At 52.6% G+C, this 20,053-nt stretch overlaps 1 protein-coding gene across 5 annotated transcripts in view; it reads left to right on the top strand.

Annotated features, from left to right (window-relative positions):
- The window catches only part of PIK3R5 (phosphoinositide-3-kinase regulatory subunit 5), a 44,224-nt gene that overhangs the window by 14,535 nt on the left and 9,636 nt on the right, over positions 1-20,053 (top strand). For 3 of the 5 annotated variants that reach the window (XM_065735116.1, XM_065735114.1, XM_065735118.1), the window contains exons 2-6: positions 9,402-9,511; positions 14,992-15,092; positions 16,071-16,139; positions 16,814-16,952; positions 19,046-19,115. In XM_065735116.1, the coding sequence (XP_065591188.1) occupies positions 9,415-9,511; positions 14,992-15,092; positions 16,071-16,139; positions 16,814-16,952; positions 19,046-19,115 (476 nt within the window). In that variant the 5' untranslated portion in view covers positions 9,402-9,414. Of the gene's footprint in view, positions 1-8,063; positions 8,143-9,401; positions 9,512-14,991; positions 15,093-16,070; positions 16,140-16,813; positions 16,953-19,045; positions 19,116-20,053 lie in introns of those variants that run through there. The other 2 variants (XM_065735115.1, XM_065735117.1) reach the window with 2 other exon arrangements.

Below are 20,053 nucleotides of genomic sequence, written 5' to 3'. Positions count from 1 at the left end.
CGAATAGGGAGTGGGGATCTGAAGGGTCTGTGTGGAGCTGTGAGCCAGCAGAGCAGGGATCTGCCTGTGCTGAGCCTCTGCTGTTTTATTTCTATCAGCAGTATCTATTTCCAAGATAGCATTACTTCACATATTTAAATAGTGTTGTTTCCATTTGTTATTATTTATAAAAAAGACCATTGAGGCATCTCACAAACAAGAAACTGTGTCCAAGTGTCTGCCTTCATGTGTCCTGAGCCATGAGTGTCATAGATAAAATGGGAAGGGTGGAAGAGCTGAGAAAAGCCCAGGATAAACGTAACAGATGCACTCCATACAGCTCTTGGAGGGAGAAACATGCTGGCTTTAAGTTGGTGTGAAGATCCTGGTGGGACTCGTGTCCTTCCACCACCTCCTTCTGTTGCCCTTTGCTTTCCCCACTGGCTGTGGTTCCCCTTGCTGTGTGGATAGCAGAACATTTTCCTTCCTTGAAGGATTGATTTGAGAATAAGGGCATTAACAGGCTCCAGGCCCTCCTCTGGATACCCCTGAGGAGAACATGGCTGGCCCAGGGCATCAGCACTGGGGTGGGAGCATGGAGGTAGCAAGAGTTCTCCACTTGTGTTGGTTTCCTTTGTCCTTCAGGAGTATGGCCCTCTCTGAGGGTTGGTGGGTCCTTCTGGCCTACTGAGGAACAAACCCAAGGAGCATCAAATCCTCAAGCTCTCTCTCTCTTGGACCACTGTCTGTGTGTCTTGGTGAGAAAAGGACCCTGGCCATGAGCTCCCAGGGATATGAGTGAGAGGTCTTTGCTGCAGCATCCTCCTGGTGAAGTCCATCACCAGCAAACACAGTGCCAGCTTCAGCAAAGTCCTTGCAGGTGCTATCTGCAATGAGGATTTGGATGGCACTTTGCAGATTGGTTCCCCTGAGTAAGTGCTGGTGATAAATCCCATCATCGCTCGAACTTGTCTCTCAGTACAGGGAACTGGTGGCTTCATCCCAAGAGAGGTGGGTGCCAGCTTTGGATCTGGAAGGATGGCACGTACCCAGGTCTGTGCCTTTTCACTGGGGCTCCTGTGGTCCTGAGTTACCTGCTGAGTTAATCTCTTCTCCAAATTCAACTTAGGCTTACTTTAGGGCTGGGGTCTCTATTCTTTTATTAGACAAGAAAATGAACATGAAGTGCTGAGCTGGTTCCTGCTTCAAAGCAAGCCTATGTCGTTCAGAGCAGGTATCGCCATTGCAACGCAATTTTAGAACAAAGAAAGAAAACAGAGACAAAACTAAAAACAGGAACGAGCAGATAAACAATCCGCCAGTGCTGCTGTGCTGAGCAGAGCTCCTTCCTGCTCTCAGCCACCTGGCAGGTCAGCATGGGGCCTGGGGCTTCGCTGGGATGGCTGGGGAAGCCAGCTGGGAAACAGCTGAAAAGCTTCTCCGTTCATAAAATACAATAAATGCTGAGGTTCAAACCATATCACTGAGGAGCTGCCTCATCCCGAAGCAGTTTATCAGATTACTTTATTCTTTTTGCCAAGTTTCCTGCAGCCCTCATATTGCTGCTGCCATGATTTAGTTTGTTAAACCCAAAGCCCTATGAAAACTTGGTCCTAAGCAGCATCTCCATCATCGCCAGGGCAATGGATTTGATCTTCACAATGTGAATGTGGCTCCTGGGGCTGTGAAAGACAGCTGAGGCTTCAGCATCTCAAAGGTAGCATATCCCAGGGCAAAGGGCAGAAAAGGTGTACAGCTGCAGGGCTGAGCAGCTTTTGTCTTGTGGAGCCTTCAACTTTGATCTGAAATGAAAAGCTGTGGCAGTTTGTAGGTGTTTTTTTGCCCCTTTGGGTTTTACTTTCCTGGAGTTCCCATCCTCTTCACCCCATAAGCCTTAGCCTCAAGCTCCGGCTGCGAATACGGTGATCTTAGGGATGGAATTTGGGAAATCCCATTAAATAATTCCCCTCGTGGTGACACGAATGGCTCAGATGAAGGCATTAGCGCCGAGCTGACGCGTCTTAGGCATTCCTCAGCTTCCTCTTGGCATTTCCTTCCCGTTACCTGAATTCAGTGTCGGCCGAGCACGAAGCCGTGCTGCAGGGAGCTGCCTTAACACAACCGCTCCTCCCCGACCCCATGCAGGCAGCCCGGTCCCTGCCCGCCTCTCTCCGCGGATCTGCGGCCGTGCAGAGCCACACTTCGAGTACGCCGCTTCCCACGGCTGCACGGCTTGTGCTTTCTATGCACGGGGACGGGCTGGGCGCTGCATTTCTTTTTTTGGTGCTGCCGCTCGGGGCTACGTGATGCTGAGCGCTGCCGGCTCTGACATCACACACCGCACGTGTGGGAGCTTCGTGGTTGGGATGTTCCCCTCCTCCTCTTCTCCCCCTCTCTGCTCTTGCCTGCTGGTAGCGCAGTCTTGTAGCTTGCTGCGTTTCCCTGGGAGCAAAGCATCGCCGGTGTGCCCTGCACAGACTTCATTACGCAGCTCCCCTGCCCAGCTCTGGGCATGTGATGCTCCCTAACTCGGTTTTGGCGGTTGCGTGGCATCTCGGATGCTTTATTGACGGACTTGCTGTTGTAGACAGAAGATTAGGTGCAAAACCAGAGTCAGTGTGATGGGAAAGTGGCTCTTTGCCTTCATTCTGCCCCTCCTGGATGCCCTTTTCTCACCCCCAGATGATGCTCCAGCCCTAAGCTGCAATGATCTTCCCATCTCCTTTCTAGGCTGTGGACCTCTCTTCTCCGACCAGAGAGGTTTCCTTTTGCTGCACACTGGTGTGCTGTGCCCTGGGGCCAGGAGAGCAGCAGAAGTAATGGCTGTGCAGCTGCTGAGAGCTGCTTAGCACTCAAACCATCCTGCAGTTTGCTGCTTGGGGATGCTGTGTACCAGCTGTGGGCTTACGAGGTACCCACTGCTGTGCCTTGCCGCAGAGCCATTTCCTTTTGCAAATTTGTATCGTGAAGTGATGGACATCTTCCTGCAGAGGAGCCAGTGTTTTCTGCAGACACTTAGTATCTGGGTCTATGGTTTGCCTCACCCAGTCCAGATCTGCTTAGCTACCTTCTGAAGGTGCCCTTTAATATTAAAAGGACTCTGAAACCACTGTTGCACATTAGGTGCTTTCCCTGTCTGTGGTGGGAGTCTCTCGTTCAGCCCTGTTCTCAGGCACAGTTAGAGCAAGGAGTGTAGCTCTGTGTCTTAGTAAGCTTTCCAGTTCTCATGGCTGCTGGTGGAAATGAGCCCTTGCAGCTCAGCAGGACAGCACTGCCCTTCAGACATGGGCTGTTCCTGATGCTGATGGGCTCTCTCAGCAAACTGTCCTGTTCTTCCCAAAGGAGATACGTCCCAGTAGCTGGAAACCTCAGAGATGGAGTTTGCCAGTGATGGACGGATGCACACCCCACGTGTTCATGTTTTCTTGTGTTGCTAGTTTAACCCATTAGCAAATTCATCTATTGGTGGTTTTGGTCTTCTGAAAAACCACCCTGATCTTGATGTCTCTATCACAAGTGTGCCACTCCATCTGGCTTTTTCTCCTCAGTGCGTGTTGCTATATTAATCCTATTTCCTCACCACCAAACCCCTGAGTCTGCATTGCTCCTTGAAGCTGTTTCTGCTCTGGTTCAGTCTCTGGTACCCTGATGGCAGCAAGTATTCACAACAAAAGCCCCAGTTGCATTTGATCTCCCCTCAGCATGCCTTTCCAGCCCTGAGAAGGAGGGAGGGGACAGCACTACATCCTTTTTCCTGTCGTTTTTGTGTTTGCATGTTGGTTGTCTTTCGCTATGTGTAAGTACAGCATCATGGGGGCTTTGGTGTGACTCATGTTTGTTGGCTGTCTGAAGTAATTCGGCTCCTTGCTTCATGGGGACCTCGGTGTGATTCATTTTTGTAGGCTGCCCTGAGGAGTTCAGTTCTGTGTTTCAAGGATGGGGAGAGGGGCAGTCCTGTAGGGTGCAATTCCCAAGTAATCCAATGGCAATTTTTTCAGTCTTAGAGCTCATTCTCAAGCCCATACAACAGAGAGGCAACAGAGAGGTGGTGCCCTGGGTAGGCCAACATGTAGTGGGTGGGTGCATGGATGGTTTGCAGGGATGTGTGTGCTGACACCCAAGCAGTTCTCACTTGCATTTGCCCTCTGTGGCCTCATCAGTGGTTGGTTTCGTTTGTTCTGCCGTGCTAGGGCTCAGTAAGGGCTCGGTTTGGGTGTTGTCAGCCATTTTTTGGAAAAGGTTTTTCATGTCATAGAATCACAGAAAGGTTTGGGTTAGGAAGGACCTTAAACCTCCCCAGTTCCAACCCTCTGGGCTGGCTGCCTGGCTTTGGGCACCTCCAGAGATGAGACATCCACAGCTTCTAAGGGCAGCCTGTACCACGGCTTCACTGCCCTCACGTTGCTCCTCTGCTACTGGGGCTCCTTGGAGGTGAGGTTTTGCAGCTCAAGGAGCGAAGGTCAGTCATGACCCCACTGTGGTATGAAGCTCTGTTACCCCTTTGGGTAAAAGCAGCTCTTGAGCTTGCTCAGCGGGGCAGGAACCCGTCGCTCTGTAAGGAAATATTGTGGTGCTGGGGTGTTTGCATGGTATGCTGTCCTTCGCCAGCGCCCTAAGAGGATGTTGTCAAACTAGTTGCCTCCAGGATCTTCTGATATGCTGCCTTCGTGCAGTGTGAACAAGCGTCTTATCACCTTCATCTTGCTGCTCTTTGATGCGCAGCGCTCGCTTGAGCAGTAAATACATGATTGCTGAAGTCTGAATCTTAAAAATCGCAGGTTCCTCCCCTCCTCGCCCTGATTTCTACACACACTTCCTCCAGCTGCTCCTGCCCTCGGCTCTGAGTTTCTATCTTTGGTTCCTGTGCACAGCGCAGAGGTGGCAATACAATCTTGCAAGCTAAGGGCAGTTAAAACCAAGATCTCAATGTAATCTAAGAAAAGCAGACATTTTGGTTGGTGGAGCAGATACCACGCGTGCACTGGCTGCTGCGGTGCAATGGGGATGCAGCTCCCAGGGCTCCCGTGCTGCTCTGCTCCTGCTGCACCCTCCAAGGAGGCAGCAGGCAGAAGTGTTGCTTGAGGGATGTGACCTCACTGAGGTCCCTGCTGATGCACTGCTATGAGGACCTTGCTCTGAAAAATAGCTCTGCTTAGAATCGAGCTGCTTTAATTCCCAATTAAGTGGTTTTCCTACTGTTGCAGCATCAGCTCAAGCTCCTTTTTCCTTTATCCTCATCAGAATTGCTGCCCTTTTGTCCCCAGTGCCCTAAGCCCTACTGGAGCAGCAAGCCAAGTGCTGAGGTCCCTCACTGATCTACCCATGGGTCAGCATCTTTGTGAGACCCACATCTGTTCTTCCACCCACTGCCACTGCTTGTGGACCTGGGCAATGTGTTCATGAGCTGTTCCTGTGGGTCAAGCACTTTTTTTCCCTTCCTGTTTCCTTTTTGGGATGCTCAGCTTCAAAGCAATCGGGGCAGGAAAGGGAGTTATCCCACTGTGAAGGTACCGGGGTGCTTTCCCTGGCAGAGCTTCTCATTTCAGGTTTCCCTGCAGGAAGGTGGAGGACTTTGAGCCAGAGGGATTGCTGGGATTTGCTGTCGTGGAAGGGGAGATCTCAACTTCTTTGATGGTTGCCTGCATTTCTCCTGTTTGGGGAGGTGGCTGGGAGCCAGCAGGACATCAGCTGTGATGATGGTGCCCACGTTGGGGTGGGCAGGAAGGGGTCAGCCTGCTGCTGGGGTCAGCAGTGCAAGCTGTCCCCACAGAGGGTGGTCTAATTCTCTTCACTCCTTCACTTGGGAAGACCAACACTGGACTTGATCTGTGAGTCTGCTCTCATCTAATAGTAGTGACCTGGGCTCCACTGTGACTGAAGGAAATGAGGGAAGTTCTTCGGATGATGGAGTTAGGGCTCATATGGACCTTAACACAGAAAGGTGCCTCTCCATGCCAAAAAGCAGATGCCTCCTGAGTCACCTTCTCACCTGTCCTCTCCCCACCACGTGGGAGCTGCTGATGGCCTCACTGTCTCCTTGATTTGGCTGCTGTATGCAGAGGGGCAACAGTGATTGGGCCCCAGGGGCCTCAGGTCTCCTTTGCTCTAACCCTGAGCCAGAGGAAAGCTGAGAAAATGAAAGGTTTGAGGGCACCAAAGGCAAACAGGGTAACCACAGCCGAGTGGAAAACGTGTGTCATGGAGCTGAGTGCCTCAGGGCTCCCTGTGGCCTCAGGCTTCATAAGCCAACAGGAGAATCCATAGATAAATGGACCGCTTTTTTTCAGTTGCTCTGAAAACATCAGGATTTTGGCAAACTTTCTGCTTCAAAGGAGGACAACAACTGAAAAGTGAAGAGCAGCGATCAGCAAATCCCCTCTTTCTGCTGAGTGCTTACCTACTCAGTGCTGGTTAACAGGAAGAGCGTGATTGATCTGCCCACCTTTTTAACTGTGACACACAGAGGAAGCGATCTCAATTGGAAATCTCTTACATCCACTTGGGTTGCTGGGCCAGTTTCACAAATGCCCCAGGATCCTTTGCCCTGTGCTTGTGACGTTGCTCAAATTGTTGACCATCTGTCCAAAATAGGGCAAAGCCACGAGGCAAGAATGCTGTGCTCCCAAGGAAACAGAGGGCTTCAGTGTTGTCACAGCAGTAATGCTACCAGAGTGATGCAAGGCTGACGGAGCAAACCCTACTCTTGTCTCGAGGTCCTGTGCCCAGATCCATGCTGTGGTTTCCTGGTTCTGCTCTTGGTCTGTGTCAGCTCCTCCTGCCACCTCTGATGGGGTGGTGACGGAGGAGGAGGTGTTTCCATGGGCACTGAGGGGCGGATGTTTGTCTCTGCTGGGCAGCCACGTGTATGGGCCAGGCTATGGGAGGCAGAGAGGGCTCCAAGTGGATGTGGTCTAGCTGTGTTGTGTGAAGAATTCTAACCCCTTCTGACTGCTGTTGTCATGGAGGATAAGGAGAGTGCCTGGAGAGCTTAAGATTTGCCTTCTCCTCCCAGCTGTGCCACAAGACACTGTGGGACAGCAGAAAAACTGCTTAATATTTCCAAGCCTTGATTTCTTTGTCTCTCAGGTGGTGATGACTTGTCTTGCCCAGTGCTAGGAGGCTGCTTTCACAGTGTGCACTGTTACCATTGGAGAAGGGAAAGCAATCTCATCTTAAGGACATCCAGGGCATGAAGTCCCATAGGTGGTGTTGTAGGTGCAGGGCAAGAAGGCGGGGAAACCCTCTGCTCCAGCAATGTGCTGCTCTGCTTAGAGGTGAGCCAGGCAGCCTTGGTGATGAGGGTTTTGGGGCAACCTGGGTGCGTTGCAAGATGTGACCACAGCTTCCACCCCACAGCATCTGTGCCATCCCTTCCAAGCACCTCGCACTGCCCAGCTGGGGTGTGGGGAGGGCTGAGATCTAAGGACTCGGCCGTTAGTTTTTGTTCATCAATGCTCACCCACCTCCCCCATCGATCTGAACCTTTGACATTAACCCTGGTTTTCTCCCAGCTCTGTGGGAAGTCCGATTCCATGCAGAACTGTCCCCTGCCTTGTGTCAGTTTGCCCAGTGTGGGTGGAAAGGAAGGGAGAGTTTGGGGAATAAACAGCAGAAGAGGTTGAAAAGTTCCCACTTGCCTGCAGTGGTCACAGAGTACTCTCCCATGAAAGATGCCTCTGTAAGCACCCCTTGGGTTTGATCCTTGTGTGGTCCATAGCACACCAGGGGGAAGAAAACAAAGGCTCTGTGTTTTCTCTGGTTTAGAATACAACGATAAAATCTTTGTCATCTTTTGTCCTTATGTTCCCCGCCTGCTCTGTGCTGAGGCATCGGGAAGGGGCAGCTGGGCTGGTGCAGGGCTCACCTCATCGCCCTTCCCCTTTGAGAGCCGAGCTGTGCTCTGGAGCAAGCTGACGTGCAGGAGGTGTACTTCTGCGAGCTGGGTGCTGGACCGGTGCTCGTGAGTCACGCCGTGCTCTTAGTCACTGCCTTCACCACAAGTCATGACTAAGGTGCCGTGCAGCTCGGCTCTCATTCAGTCCCCAGCACCGCGGCACAGCGTTCCTCACACTGTGGATGTGCAGAACTTTAGAAGATGTAATCACAGCCCGTGGCAGCAGCAGGAGCCCGGGAGCCTTCTCAGGGAGACCTCCCGTGCAGCAGGTCGGTGCTTGCTGGTGGCTTCGCTTTCACCTGCTCAGAGTTGGAGCGATGGGTGGGTGGTGGGGCCAGAACCATAGCTCTGGGAGGGGGCTTTCTGGGTGATCTGACAATTAAAATCAGGGGGGACACAGCTCCTCCAGCAGCCAGCACTGGGCAGACTGGGAGCCCTCTGCTTTTTCCCTCAGCCTTTGCTCCCGTTGGTGGGGAGGTGGCTGCTGAGCTACTGAGCTCAGAAGAGCAGGAAATCAAATGTTTTGGGGTGGCTTGGAGAAAAGGACGAATGCGCTGGCCAGGCTGAAAGCAAAGGTCTCATTGACAGGTGTCTTTTGTAATACTGGCAAGTTTTATTTCCTTTTCCTGGGGTATTTCCATGCGCTTGTGTCACCTGCAACCAAAAGGCAAGAGTCCTGCCTTTGTGTGCGGGGAGCAGGGAGGTGACTGTCCCGAGGAGTCTGACAGCAGGGCTGGCACTGCAGGGGATGAGGGACTCTCTGTCCTGTGTACCTCTTCACTCTGAGCATGGACAGATCTAAGAAGGAGAGATTCTGGGCAAGTGGCTTTTGATTTCCTGATGTCCCAGTATGTGGAGTGGGTGGGATAAAATCCTCATGTCCCCAGTGCAGTCGCTCCGAGGTCTGGGTTGGCACCTGAGCTATGGGGGAAAGCTGAGACAGCAGCACGTTGAGAAAGGGGCACAGCCAGGCACACAGTCCACAATTTCACAATGCCAGTAGATGCTGGGGCTGAGCTCCTGTCGGTATTTTCCAACATTGCCACAGAGCCACACGGCATTCTCTTCATGTTGGCTGCACGGCAGCAAGGGGACCATGCTGTAGGCACCAAGGATGATCCATGCATAATGCAAGCAGTGGAATCTTGAAGTCTGCCATTGCTTTTCCCCTGCAAGGTGCTGCAATTGTAAGCTCCTGCAGTGTTATCTCTGATGGAGGCTAACCCACAAACATGTAAGCGAGACTCAATCTAACCCACAGATGGAAGCAATGAGGTAGCAGATATGCCAGCAGTGGGTCAGGGTGGCTGTTCCTGCAGCCCTTCGTGGTTGGTCAGGATGTGAGCACCTCCTGTGATTGGGAAGGACTGGGAGAGAAGAGCACAACAGAAGGTTTGGGATTAGAAAAGGCGACAGGAGGCAGTAATGGGGACTTTTTATCAGGAGCATCTTGTCTGTGCTACAGAAGTGTCACCGTGCTGTCTTTGCTCTCAGCTGAGGGCTAACCTTCTTCCTCCTCTTTCCTTAGGAGATGAATTAAAATGCAGCACACCACGTGCACAGAGGACAGGATCTACCACGCACTGGAGAGATGTCTGCACGGGCTTAGCAGAGATGCTGTCTCCAGCAGATGGGCTGGTAGGTGACCTGTTGATCGTGGGCTTTGTCAGCCTTGACAGGGGCAGACCCTCTTGTGTCTGCATGCTTTACCTCCTTGTTGCTGACCAACCTGGACAGGATAGACCTAATGGTGCTCCTGGGGGGCTGTGTGGCCTTTTCTCCTTTCCAGCATTCAAAGTTAGAGGTGGGTTCCAACCCAGTCCATCTTCCTGAGTTCCTTATAGCAGTAGGAAGGTGTACTGAGTTGCTGAACAAGTCAGGTTAGGTCGTACAGAGACGCAGAGCAGAGGAGCCATGTGTTTTGCCAGGTGCCCATGCAAGAGCTGGCAAGAGGAGGGTTTTTTGCTCACTCCAAGGGAAGACTTCTTCATATAATCAGCCAGGAGCACTGTGCTTTGGTGCATTAAGACCTCAGAAGCTCTGGGCATATCCCTGCTGCATTGTCAGAAGCACTGCCGAGGTATTGCTACCGGCTGCTTGAATCTGGTGCAGACACTGCTGGCCATAAAGATGGGAGCCACGTTCAGAGCACTGGGACAGCATTCAGGGTGGCAAAGGTGAGGGAAGAGCAGCAATGAGCAGAAGTTATTCTTCTATATTACATTTCCAGTTGTCTTCCTCACACTGACACTTCTGGGCTGCAGTTACACTGCTGCAACCACCTGGGGATGGAAGAAATGAATGTGGGAGCTGTCATGTCCAGGTTTCTTTTTGTCTGCACAATTCTTCTGCAGACCCCCTCTGCTTTTCCACTGACTCACGACTCAAGAAGGAGCTGCAGACTGTCTCCTGTCCAGTGCTGTGGGCCGGACCCACAGGAGTGATGCTGGCTCCGGGGCTGTAGCATCACTGCAGGGCCTGCTTCACACAGTGATCACCAGCACTCAGGGACCTTTGGGCTCCACACATTCTGGGCACCAGTCCCTGAAGTGTGACCTACATTCCTGGTTCCTGGAAGCGTGGCCGTGCCTGGAGGAATGCATCTGCCCCAGCTGCTCTTTGTGCTCAGAGCTCACCTCTTCCCATCACTACAGTTCATCAGTTTCTGTGTCACTCACTAATCCCAGTCCCTCAGCGCTGGTGTCTGTGTGATGTAGCCTTTTAAAAACCACTTTGTAATGCTTCCAGCTCATTAGCAATGATAAGGCTGACCAGGGCTGTGGGTGGAGCGGAAGGGCTCTGCCCAATGATCCCTCATTTCAAATGAATTTCCTCCATCTCTCTGCCTACTCTCACTCCATGTGGGTTTATCGGAGCTTGGCAGGGTGAGCTGGCATTCCTAGATCTCAGGATCTCAGCCATTTTTTCACATCAAATGTGTTTTAACTCCTTTGCTTTGGGAGAACTGCTTCACGTCCTACCCACTTGTGGTCGGAATCAGCAGTGTTTTGTTATTGCAGTGAGGTGGCTTAGAGCACAATACAACATATCCTATTTATTTTCAGAAATGAAGAGGGAATTTTTTCAGGTCCTCCTGCCTTCGTTGTGCGACAAGAGGCAGTTTTATTCTGGCTGCCCTGTGTCAGCCACGCTGCTATTTATGGCAGGGCTCTGTTCCTCCTATTTTCCTTGAATCTCTGTCTCATTCTTAGCTGGGCAGCATCCTTCTCCTTTCTCTTTTTCAACTTCTTATATCACTTTTATTTCTCAGTTTACTTGCTCTCCCCTCCCTTTTCCCAGTGCAATATGCCAACACAATGTGTTCCACGTGGCCGTGCACATTGCTGGAGCACTGTTGGGGTTTTGTTTGGTTCTAAATTATTTGGGGATCGATTTTTGCACAGTAGCTTTGCAGGAGGTTGCTCTGGAGCTGATGAATAATCGCTTCCGATGTGACATCCTCACCCACGTGAGCGACTGAGTTGCTGAGGTTTGTGCAATCAGCAAAGGGCAGAAGTGAGAGTGCTTTGGGATCACAGATTTACGTCCCAGAGCTCGTGGTGGGCTCAGGGACTGAAACTGAGCGCCCTTCCTGAACTGCAGCATTTATGGGAGAAATCAAGTGGAAAAGTGCTAGAAATCATGTGCTTTCCCTTGTGGAGATGTGTTTGGGAGCAGCATGATTGCCTTCCTCCTCATTGCTGGGGATGATAGTGTGCCACAGGGAAGCAAAATGCTGCATTGCTCACTGGTGGGAAGTGGAAGTGAATGTTTGGTGGAGGAGTGCACCAGGTTTGGATGCTGGGGGAAGCAGAGGCATGAGAAGGGCTGCAGGAGGGGTCACTGAGGGCCTCGGTGGCTGGGGAGATGCTGCGGAGGCTGCAGGGCAGCCCGGTGCCCTAAAGGTCCCAGGGAGAGGTGGATGCTGTGTCTCTGTTGTGGGGTTGTTTAGTGCCAGGAAGGATGAAGGATGCTGGTGAGGAGGGAGGGAGGCCGCTGGGAGAGCCAGAGGAATGTCCAGTGATGATACAACAGCTGGGCTCAGATTGGTGTGCTCAGCTCTCATGAGGAGAGGCTTAAAGCACTGCTTGAATGCAGTCATCTAAATCACCAGCATGGGGAACGACCAGAAGTGTGGTGTCGAGGTGCTCCAGTTTAGTAACCTCCCAGCTGGACCCAGCATGGGAGGTGCTGCAGAGCCCCACTCACATGGCTGAGCCTGGAAATGGGACTGCAGGTTGGACTCTGGTGCTGCCCAGGGGAGCTTTCATCAGAATTATTAGAATCCCCAGGATAGGAAAAGACCTACAAGATTGTCCAGTCCTGCCAACAGTAGTGCCCTCCAAGCCGTGTCCCTCAACACAATGTCTAAATGTGTTCCTTGAACACCTCCAGGGTCAGTGAAATCAAATCAAGAATATACCTGAGAAAGGGACTGTCTGAGGTGTGCTGTCAGAGCACTGTGACCTGTAAGATCCTGTTCTGAGACCGTCTGCTAAAGCTTCTCCTTCTCTATAGTTATGCTGTTAAAAGCAGACTCCCAAAGAGAAAGCACATTTTGTGCCATCAGGACCACCCCTTCCCACTGTGACTGCAGGGACCTCAGGTCCACCTGCATCCTCCAGGTGCTGCAATTCTGCTCTACCCCTGGGCAGCCCCATTGCAGAAATTCACCTTATTCTGATGGAAAGGGCAAGGGGAGTTCTGGGGGAGAGAAGTGGAAATTTCTACTTTTCTCCCCCTCCAGCTGCATCACTTCTGGCAGTACCACGATGCTCACCCTGAGTGCCGTGGGCGAAAGTTCTTCTTTTCCTCTTTATTTATGTATTTATTTGCTTGTTCCCATTTGATGCTTTCCTCCTCTATGAGCAGCTCAGGGGAAGCAGCAGCCACAGCTGCTGAGGTCAGGAAGGATCTGCAGCAGGAGGAGTCATCTCGTGGTGAAGCTCACAGAGCCTCGTTCTTCCGAGGCCACCCGCAGGGCCACAACTCAGCAGTGATCAATGCCTCCTGGGTCTCTGCTCACAGCATTTCCTATGGGTGGATATTCCTATCTCCCCCCATCAGTGCTTGCATGGCTCCACTAGAAAGGAGACAATGAGGAGCACAGCTCCAGGATCATGCAAGTGTGCCCCATGCTGCACCCTTCCTGCAGACCCTCGACCTCCTTTGCATGTCATAGCAAGAAATGTGCTGTTGGTGAATCAAAGCACATGCAGGACAGTCTAGTTGGAGCTTTCAGCGTGCCCTTAGTGTGCATCCTCCCCTTGTCCATTTGCTGGACTGTGCTGAGATGGACAAGCAGCTGCCAACAAACTTCTGGATGTGGTTTCCCACCTGGCTGCAGCCTGTCCCCATCCTGCTCAGAAACCTGGTGCTGCTCTGCAGGCCCTAAACGTGCCCTGGTGCCACTGCAGCACCCAGCTGTGTCCTGGCTGCCCTCAGGGCACCTGCTGAGGGATGGAGATGGCACTTGCAGAGCAGGTGGCCCATGTGCTATTTGTGTCACCCGGGCCTCTTGCTTCTGACCTGTGCATGTGAGGAGCACCACCTTCAATGCTCAGAGAGCCCTTTTTTTCCTGGACACAGGGATGAGCTCTGCTCTTAGTGCATGGAAAGGAGATGCTTGTGTCCAGGGCCATGCACAGACAAAAGGGAATTCCCACCCAGCATCCTGACCGATGCCTGATGGTGCTCTGCTGCACAGTCTTTGTTTATTGTGTCCAGGATTTCCGAGCCGCTCTTTGTGCTGGAGATTATTTTTAGCAAGGACGCAGCTGTTGAGGTGTGTTTTTGGTTAATGATCGCTGTGTTGCCAAATCCAAGAGCCCAAACTCTGCTGCCCCCCACCCCCCAGCGCTGGTTGCTTTGCTGTGGGTAATCCCAACGCCTTGCCGTGGCTGTGAGTCTAACAGAAATTCCTCTGCCCGGAGAGATGTTAACTCAGCCTTGCTGCATCCTTGTGCCTCAGCCCAGATTTCCTGTAGAGCACGCAGAACTGGGTCAGAGCCCTCAGCCCTGCTCTTGTCCCTGCCATCTTCCCCTCCCCCCAGCTCGCTCTCTGCATTCAGCCCAGCACATCTCCAGGGAAGCATCCCAGTACCTCTCTGCTTGAGCCACTGCTGCTTCCTCCTCTGTGCCAGCAGTGAGAGGAAGGGAAGGGCTCACAGCTGTGTTCGTGCTGCTCCTTGGCTGGTGCTGCTGGGCTGGGCTCTTAGGGCGCAAAATAGCTTGAAGTAACCCCCAAACCTCCATACTGGAGCTGTGTTTCAGGGTTTTGCTTCTTGCTCAGAGCTCCCAGCAGCTCTGACTGCTCCTGCATCTCTCAGATGCTGGGTGTTTCTCAAGTGTTGTTTGCTCTGTTGGGTCCTCCGGAGCAGAGCCATGGCTTTGTGCCATTAAACTGACTTTATTAAAGAGTATCAAAGGGAAACTCAGAGCTGAATTATTCTTCACTACGGTTATCCCCTCATTGATTAGGTGCCACAATAAAAGGTTGCACTGGAGAACACTGATTCGTGGAAAATAAAATGCTGCATGGCAGCAGGGGAACTTTGCCATGGGGAACAGCTCCTGCCCTGTTCATTCAGACAGAAACAAGGCATGAAGCCAGGAAAATGACAGGTGTCCCAGTGCCTGTCCATGAGGGACACGTGGAACTGCAACTCCTTCTGCAGTTCTCTTTTCATATCTGGCTCATGTGGATGGGTTCTTGTATATTTTATGACACTTTGGAGGCTCTGAGCAGGTGGAATAAATGCTGGGCAGGCTTAGCAGTGATGCTGAGGTGCTCACCGACTGCAGCAATGCTGCTCTGAGTTCTGACTGCATCTGCAGGGCCTGGGGAAGCTGTTCAGGGGGTGAGCATCACCCCTTGGCTGCGGAGGGGATGGGATCTGAGTTTGGTGCACTGGGCTGCTAGAGCCCTGAGATGCTTGGTAAAAAGTGATGCTGCTGTGACAAGCACCATTCAGAGAGCTTAGATCTGTCCAGAATTAAGGTGTGATTATTTTTTCCCCATAGCAATATGACCCAGGCATCAAACACCTCCCCAGCCCCTTCCTGCTGCTCGTCCATCCTGCGAGCAGGATTTGGTCACTGTGCTGTCTCTCTTGCAGCAGGGCTGTGCCTGAACTGCTGGAGCCTGCAGGAGCTGGTGAGCAGGGATGCTGGCAACTACCTCATCCTGGTGGAGAAAATCCTCAGCAAGGCCAGGGAGGTGAGTGGGGGCTGCTGGCTTTGGAGAAGAGCTTTTCAGGTCCTGCTGGGTGATTTGGTCCTGCAGCTCCAAAGTGATGGTCATGGAGACTTTGCTGAAGCCCTGCCCGGCTTCTTGCTGAGCAAGGGATGGAGCTGGGGCAGGTCTGAGCTGCCCAGCATGGTGTGGTCAAGAGAAACAAGGAGGGGAAACACCATTAGGGCTGATTGTATTGGCTGCCCTGCCCTGTCCTGTGTGGGAGAGTCTGGGGCTTCCTGGGGCTGCAGGTGGGAGGTTTGGGGGGAATGCTTCAATGTGGGAGTAAGCCTGGGGTTCATGTGATGGGGTAAATGCTGTCTTTCACTTCTGAGGGAAGAAGGGCTGCCTTGCTAATACATTAACATGATTGCTGCTACTCTATTTAATCAACAAATTGTTTACAATGGCTGGGATTGATCCTGTTACAATGACATTGCATTGTGTTAGGCTTTACCTAAAGGTTTCTTGCACTTTGTGCCATGCATGTAAATAAAGGCTGCCAGTGTCTGCAAGCCTGTTCTTGAGCCCTCACTACATCCCTTGTTGAAATAATCCTGCTGGCTGTATGCTGGCAGAGGTTGGGACAGAAAATGCATGCTTTGCACTGTGCTTTGCAGCTTGCAATCCCTGTGTGGGGCTGGGCTGCCTGCTTTGGGCCACTTCCATAGAGCTACATGCAGCTCTGCAAGGACTGAGAGCATCAGAGGGCCAGGAGCTCAGCTCAGAGCAGTTTCTCGAGGGTAAAGGCAGCGTGTGCTGCTCTGCCTGCTGCTTCTGTGGGTGCCTTAGGGCTCCTTTTCCCATGGAGATGAGTTGTCCCCACCTGTTGGAGATGGTAGCATGGCAGTGTGGATTGGGAGGGCTCAGATGCACTCATGGGGGGGGTCAACCAGCACCCCTGTGGTAATGCTCACGGCGAGCAGCCCTACTCATCCTTCTCCCTTGTGCTGTTTCCTACAGGTGCAGGAGAGGTGTGACTATGACCTGGTGATGCCCCTGGCCCTGCTTTTCTACTACTCAGTCCTCTACGTAAGTCTGCAGCACACAGCATTCCCCAGCCCCCAGTAGCTGCCATCAGAAGGGTCCCACTCTGCTTTGATCAGTCCCTCTCTGCAAAGATCCCACATGAATCTGCAGGGATCAGGAGCAGGCAACCTCTGCAGCAGTGGCAAGAGCTGAAGAAAAAGTGCTTGAGTGTTTTTTAATCTTTGTATTTAAAGATGGGTTGATCAGAAAGGGAGACAGCATCTCTCTGCAGAGAAGGCAAATTCTTTTCATTGCACTTTAGAGCTGGGCAAAATGCGCAGACAGTGCTAATGAAAAGGAGTGGAGCATTCACAGGAAGCATTTTTTTATTATCATTATTATTAGCACAATGCATCATTATCCCGAGGAAATCATTGCTGCCAGGTCTTGCAAAAGCACAGACTTCAATGTGATCCATCTGCATGGATCTGTGGCTGTTAAAAGGGAATTTATATATAGGCTGTGGCATGTGAGCCTGGGGAGGCACAGGGGAGGAAGCTGCTGTGCAGCTGTGCCCAGCGAGGTGCTTCAGCTCTTCCTTGGAAGAGAATGGGGTGTCACGGGGTGAGCCCTGACCCCATCCGCTCCTCCTCCTCCCAGCCCATAGCCCCCTGGCCTTTATGCAGGGCTCCTGTACCATGTCATCGCTCCCTCATCGGCTCTCCCCATCCCCACAGGCTCCCCACATCCCTCCAGACTCTGAGCTGCTCCTGAAAGCTGCCAGCATCTACCACAGCTTCCTCACCTGGCCCGTGCCCTACTGCGACGTCTTCCGCGAGCTGCTCACCTTCATCAGTGACGAGCTCAAGGCTCCGGGTGAGTGCTCCTGCCCTGCCACGGGCTCCCATGTGACACTGCTCCTGCTTTCCTGGGTGAGCAAAAGCCACTGACGCACACAGAGTGCGAGCAGGTTTCTCTGGAGGAGCATGGCAGGATTTGGGGGATGTGTTTCTGGGGGGCTGTTTTGTGGGTGGAATAGTGGGAGCATCCCAGGGTCGGTGAGTGTTGGTGTGGACTGTACCTATGTCCTGGCTGCTTTTCAGTCTGCCGGGTCTTTTGCAGGGCAAAGTGCATGCCAGGGGCTTCTGCCAAGCCACTGCCTTTGCTTGAGATGCTCCATGGCATAATGGGGGTGCTAACTGTATCAAGGTGGATACAGTTATCTGCATCAAGGTGGCAGGGGGCTCTGAGCCTGCTGTGGGGTGGAGTTTCCATAGGGCTGAGGAACATAGGGCTGTGTCCTTGCAGTGGAGATGCTGCCTTGTGATCTGGTTTTGGGCATGTCTAGCAGCAGCAGTGCCCCAATTAATTAGGGACTCTTTGCAGATATCCTGTTGTTCCCAATGGAGCAGCTCTTCCAATTATTTCTCAGAAGCCCTTTCTCCTAATCTCCCCATGGAGAGCTGTCATTGCACAGAGCAGATTTCAGCCCTCGTTTAATCTTGCACAGGGCCATAATCTGCTCAGAGCAGGGCTGGGGAAGGCTTGGAAGGGGATGGGGGCTACAGCTGGGCCTGGTGATACCATCCTTGATGCGGGCAGCTGGTTGGGAGATGGAATGTGGAACACAAGCTCTCCATCCATGCAAAGTCCCGAGGGGCACATTATTAATCTTTTAATGAGCCAAGGGATGATAGGGATGAATGCCCACCGTTAAAGCCCACCACTGGAGGTGTGCCTGGTTCATCACACAGCGCCTGGGCTTCAGCTCAGAGCAGCAGGGCTGATGTGCTCACGGGGATGCTTGTCTTGTGCTGCAGCTGCGGGCTTCCCAGCCCCTCCCTGGTCACTTACTGCTGTGACACTGCTTGGGGCCCTGCTGTAAAACTGCTGGGGAAGCCCCAGCATGGGGATGTTGCTGTTTCCTGCTCTTGTCATGCAGTCACCAGTGCCCAGGGCTGCAGAGATGGGGACTTTGATCCAAGGGCTTTTCCCCTCCTACAAACAGATGGGATTCCCCCATTGCTGCACAAAGCAGCTGGTGGGAGGTGTTGGTGTGTGGGGCTGGGTGCCTAACGCTGCCCCTCACCGTGACCTCTGCCCCAGAGCAGCTAAGAGCAGTGAAAATGTGTCCTCTGCTGGAACACTGGTCAGGACCTCACCGCCTCCGTGAGCTGACACGAGGCTGAAGCAACAGTTTTGATTGAGGTGGGGTAAATATTAACTGAGAACAAGCTGCTGTCAATATTTGCCAAGAATATGATAGCTTTTATCTGCAAGCTGGGGCTGATGTCTCTGCAGGAGTGGTGAATGTGTCTGTAAGCTGAGGGGGCAGTGGGTGCTGCTCCTCTGTCAGTGCAGCTGTGGGGATGGGACATGGCTGTCCATGGTGCTAAGGGTGCTGGATTTTGTGGATACCATAAGACCTTTCCCAGTATGCCACTTCTTCTGTGGGTGGGATGGGCTTTGCTGTTGTCTTTCAATCACAAGGACTGCGACTCCAGATTCAGCAGATGTCATCCTGGTGGCACCATGGGGACAGTCCTGGGGAAGGCAGCTTGGGGACATGGGCTGCCCGTGCTGGACTTAGTCCTTCTAGGGCCATTGTGGGCTCAGTCCCTGCAGGAGGCACAGTGGCTGTGACCTGCTGGACTTCCAGGACCAGGAGGATAAAGCATGGAGCAGAGGCTGCTGAATTATCACTGGTGTAATCTACATATGCAGTAGTGGAGCTTAAGGGGCTGGACATGGAGCTGCTTCCCCTTCCCACGGTGCTGGTTCCTCTCCCACTTCTCCCTGCTCCTGGGCTCATTCCCCTTGCTCTCTAGTTTTGCTTTGTGTCTGTAAAGAATTCTGCTGCTGTTGTTCCTGCTACAACTCAGCTGGGTCAGGACGTTTTAGGAGACAGCATCTGGGACAGGGCAGCCTGCAGTGCTTCCAGCACTTATGTCCTCTGCTCTCTCCCCCAGGGATTTCCTTCCAGAGGTTGGTGAGGACGGAGCAGGGGCTGCCTGTGAAGAACTACCAGAGCTCCACTGTGTAAGTGCAGGCACTGCTGGCCTTGCTCCAGAACTTTCACTACCCCGTGCTACTTTTTGCAGCAGCAGAGTTGCAGCAATCAGCATCCCAGAAGTAGTGGTGGTCACTGGGGAGAAGAGCTGGAGAGCTGAGCTGTGGAAAGGGAGGAGGAGAGTGGTTGTGGCACAACCACAGATGAGTGCCAGTGAGCATCCAGCACTGGTTATCCCCAAACAGGATGCCCCCAAAACGGAGAAAAGGCAAAGCCTTGAGCCACCAGCCCATAGCAGGAAGCAAGCTCACGGCAGTGCAGCAGTGCAGGGCTACTGGTTGAGTCAAACTTTGCACCTTACTTGAGTGCTGAACGTTTCTTCCTGCCCTGGCACCTCATTTGTAAATAGGGAAATGAGCCCAGGTGGTACATACCCATCCTGGCTGCAGGGACAGCCCTGGCCTGGGCACCTTGCACAGCCACCTCTGCTCGGGGTGGCAGGCCTGTCCTGTTGCATTGGCTTCCCTATGCATGCTACACAGCTCAGGATCTGCACCAGGGTCCCACCCAGCTGCACTGGTACTGCTGTGTTGCTTTCCTGGTGCAGCTGCCCTGCTCTGTACGAGTGCAAGTGCAAGCTCCTGTGGCTTGCAGCGAGGTGGCTGCATTTGCATGAAACCCTGCAAACTTGGCACAAGGCTGTACACAAGCTGAACCTCAGACTTTTTGAAAGCTTGTGCCCTTTGACTGGGCTTTCTAGAATCACTTGCACCAAGGCTCATCCTTAATTCAGAGCTGGTTTTGTTCAGTTATGTGCACTGGTCACGTCCATAAATGTAAGCACATGCCTACGTGATCTGCAGGATTTGGGAATTTAAAGCTTGCTGGTGTTGATGCTGTGGTCTAGAGCAAAAAGCCTTCACTGCTGAAGGATGCAGCTCTTCTCTCCAGCATCAGCTCCTGGAAA

The sequence above is a fragment of the Cyrtonyx montezumae genome, unplaced genomic scaffold (assembly GCF_038088225.1).
Source record: "Cyrtonyx montezumae isolate F1298 unplaced genomic scaffold, pur_monq_1.0 scaffold_19, whole genome shotgun sequence".
Lineage (NCBI taxonomy): Eukaryota > Metazoa > Chordata > Aves > Galliformes > Odontophoridae > Cyrtonyx > Cyrtonyx montezumae.
The sequence above is the reverse complement of the archived record's forward strand: the minus strand, read 5'-3'. Positions and strand labels throughout refer to the sequence as shown.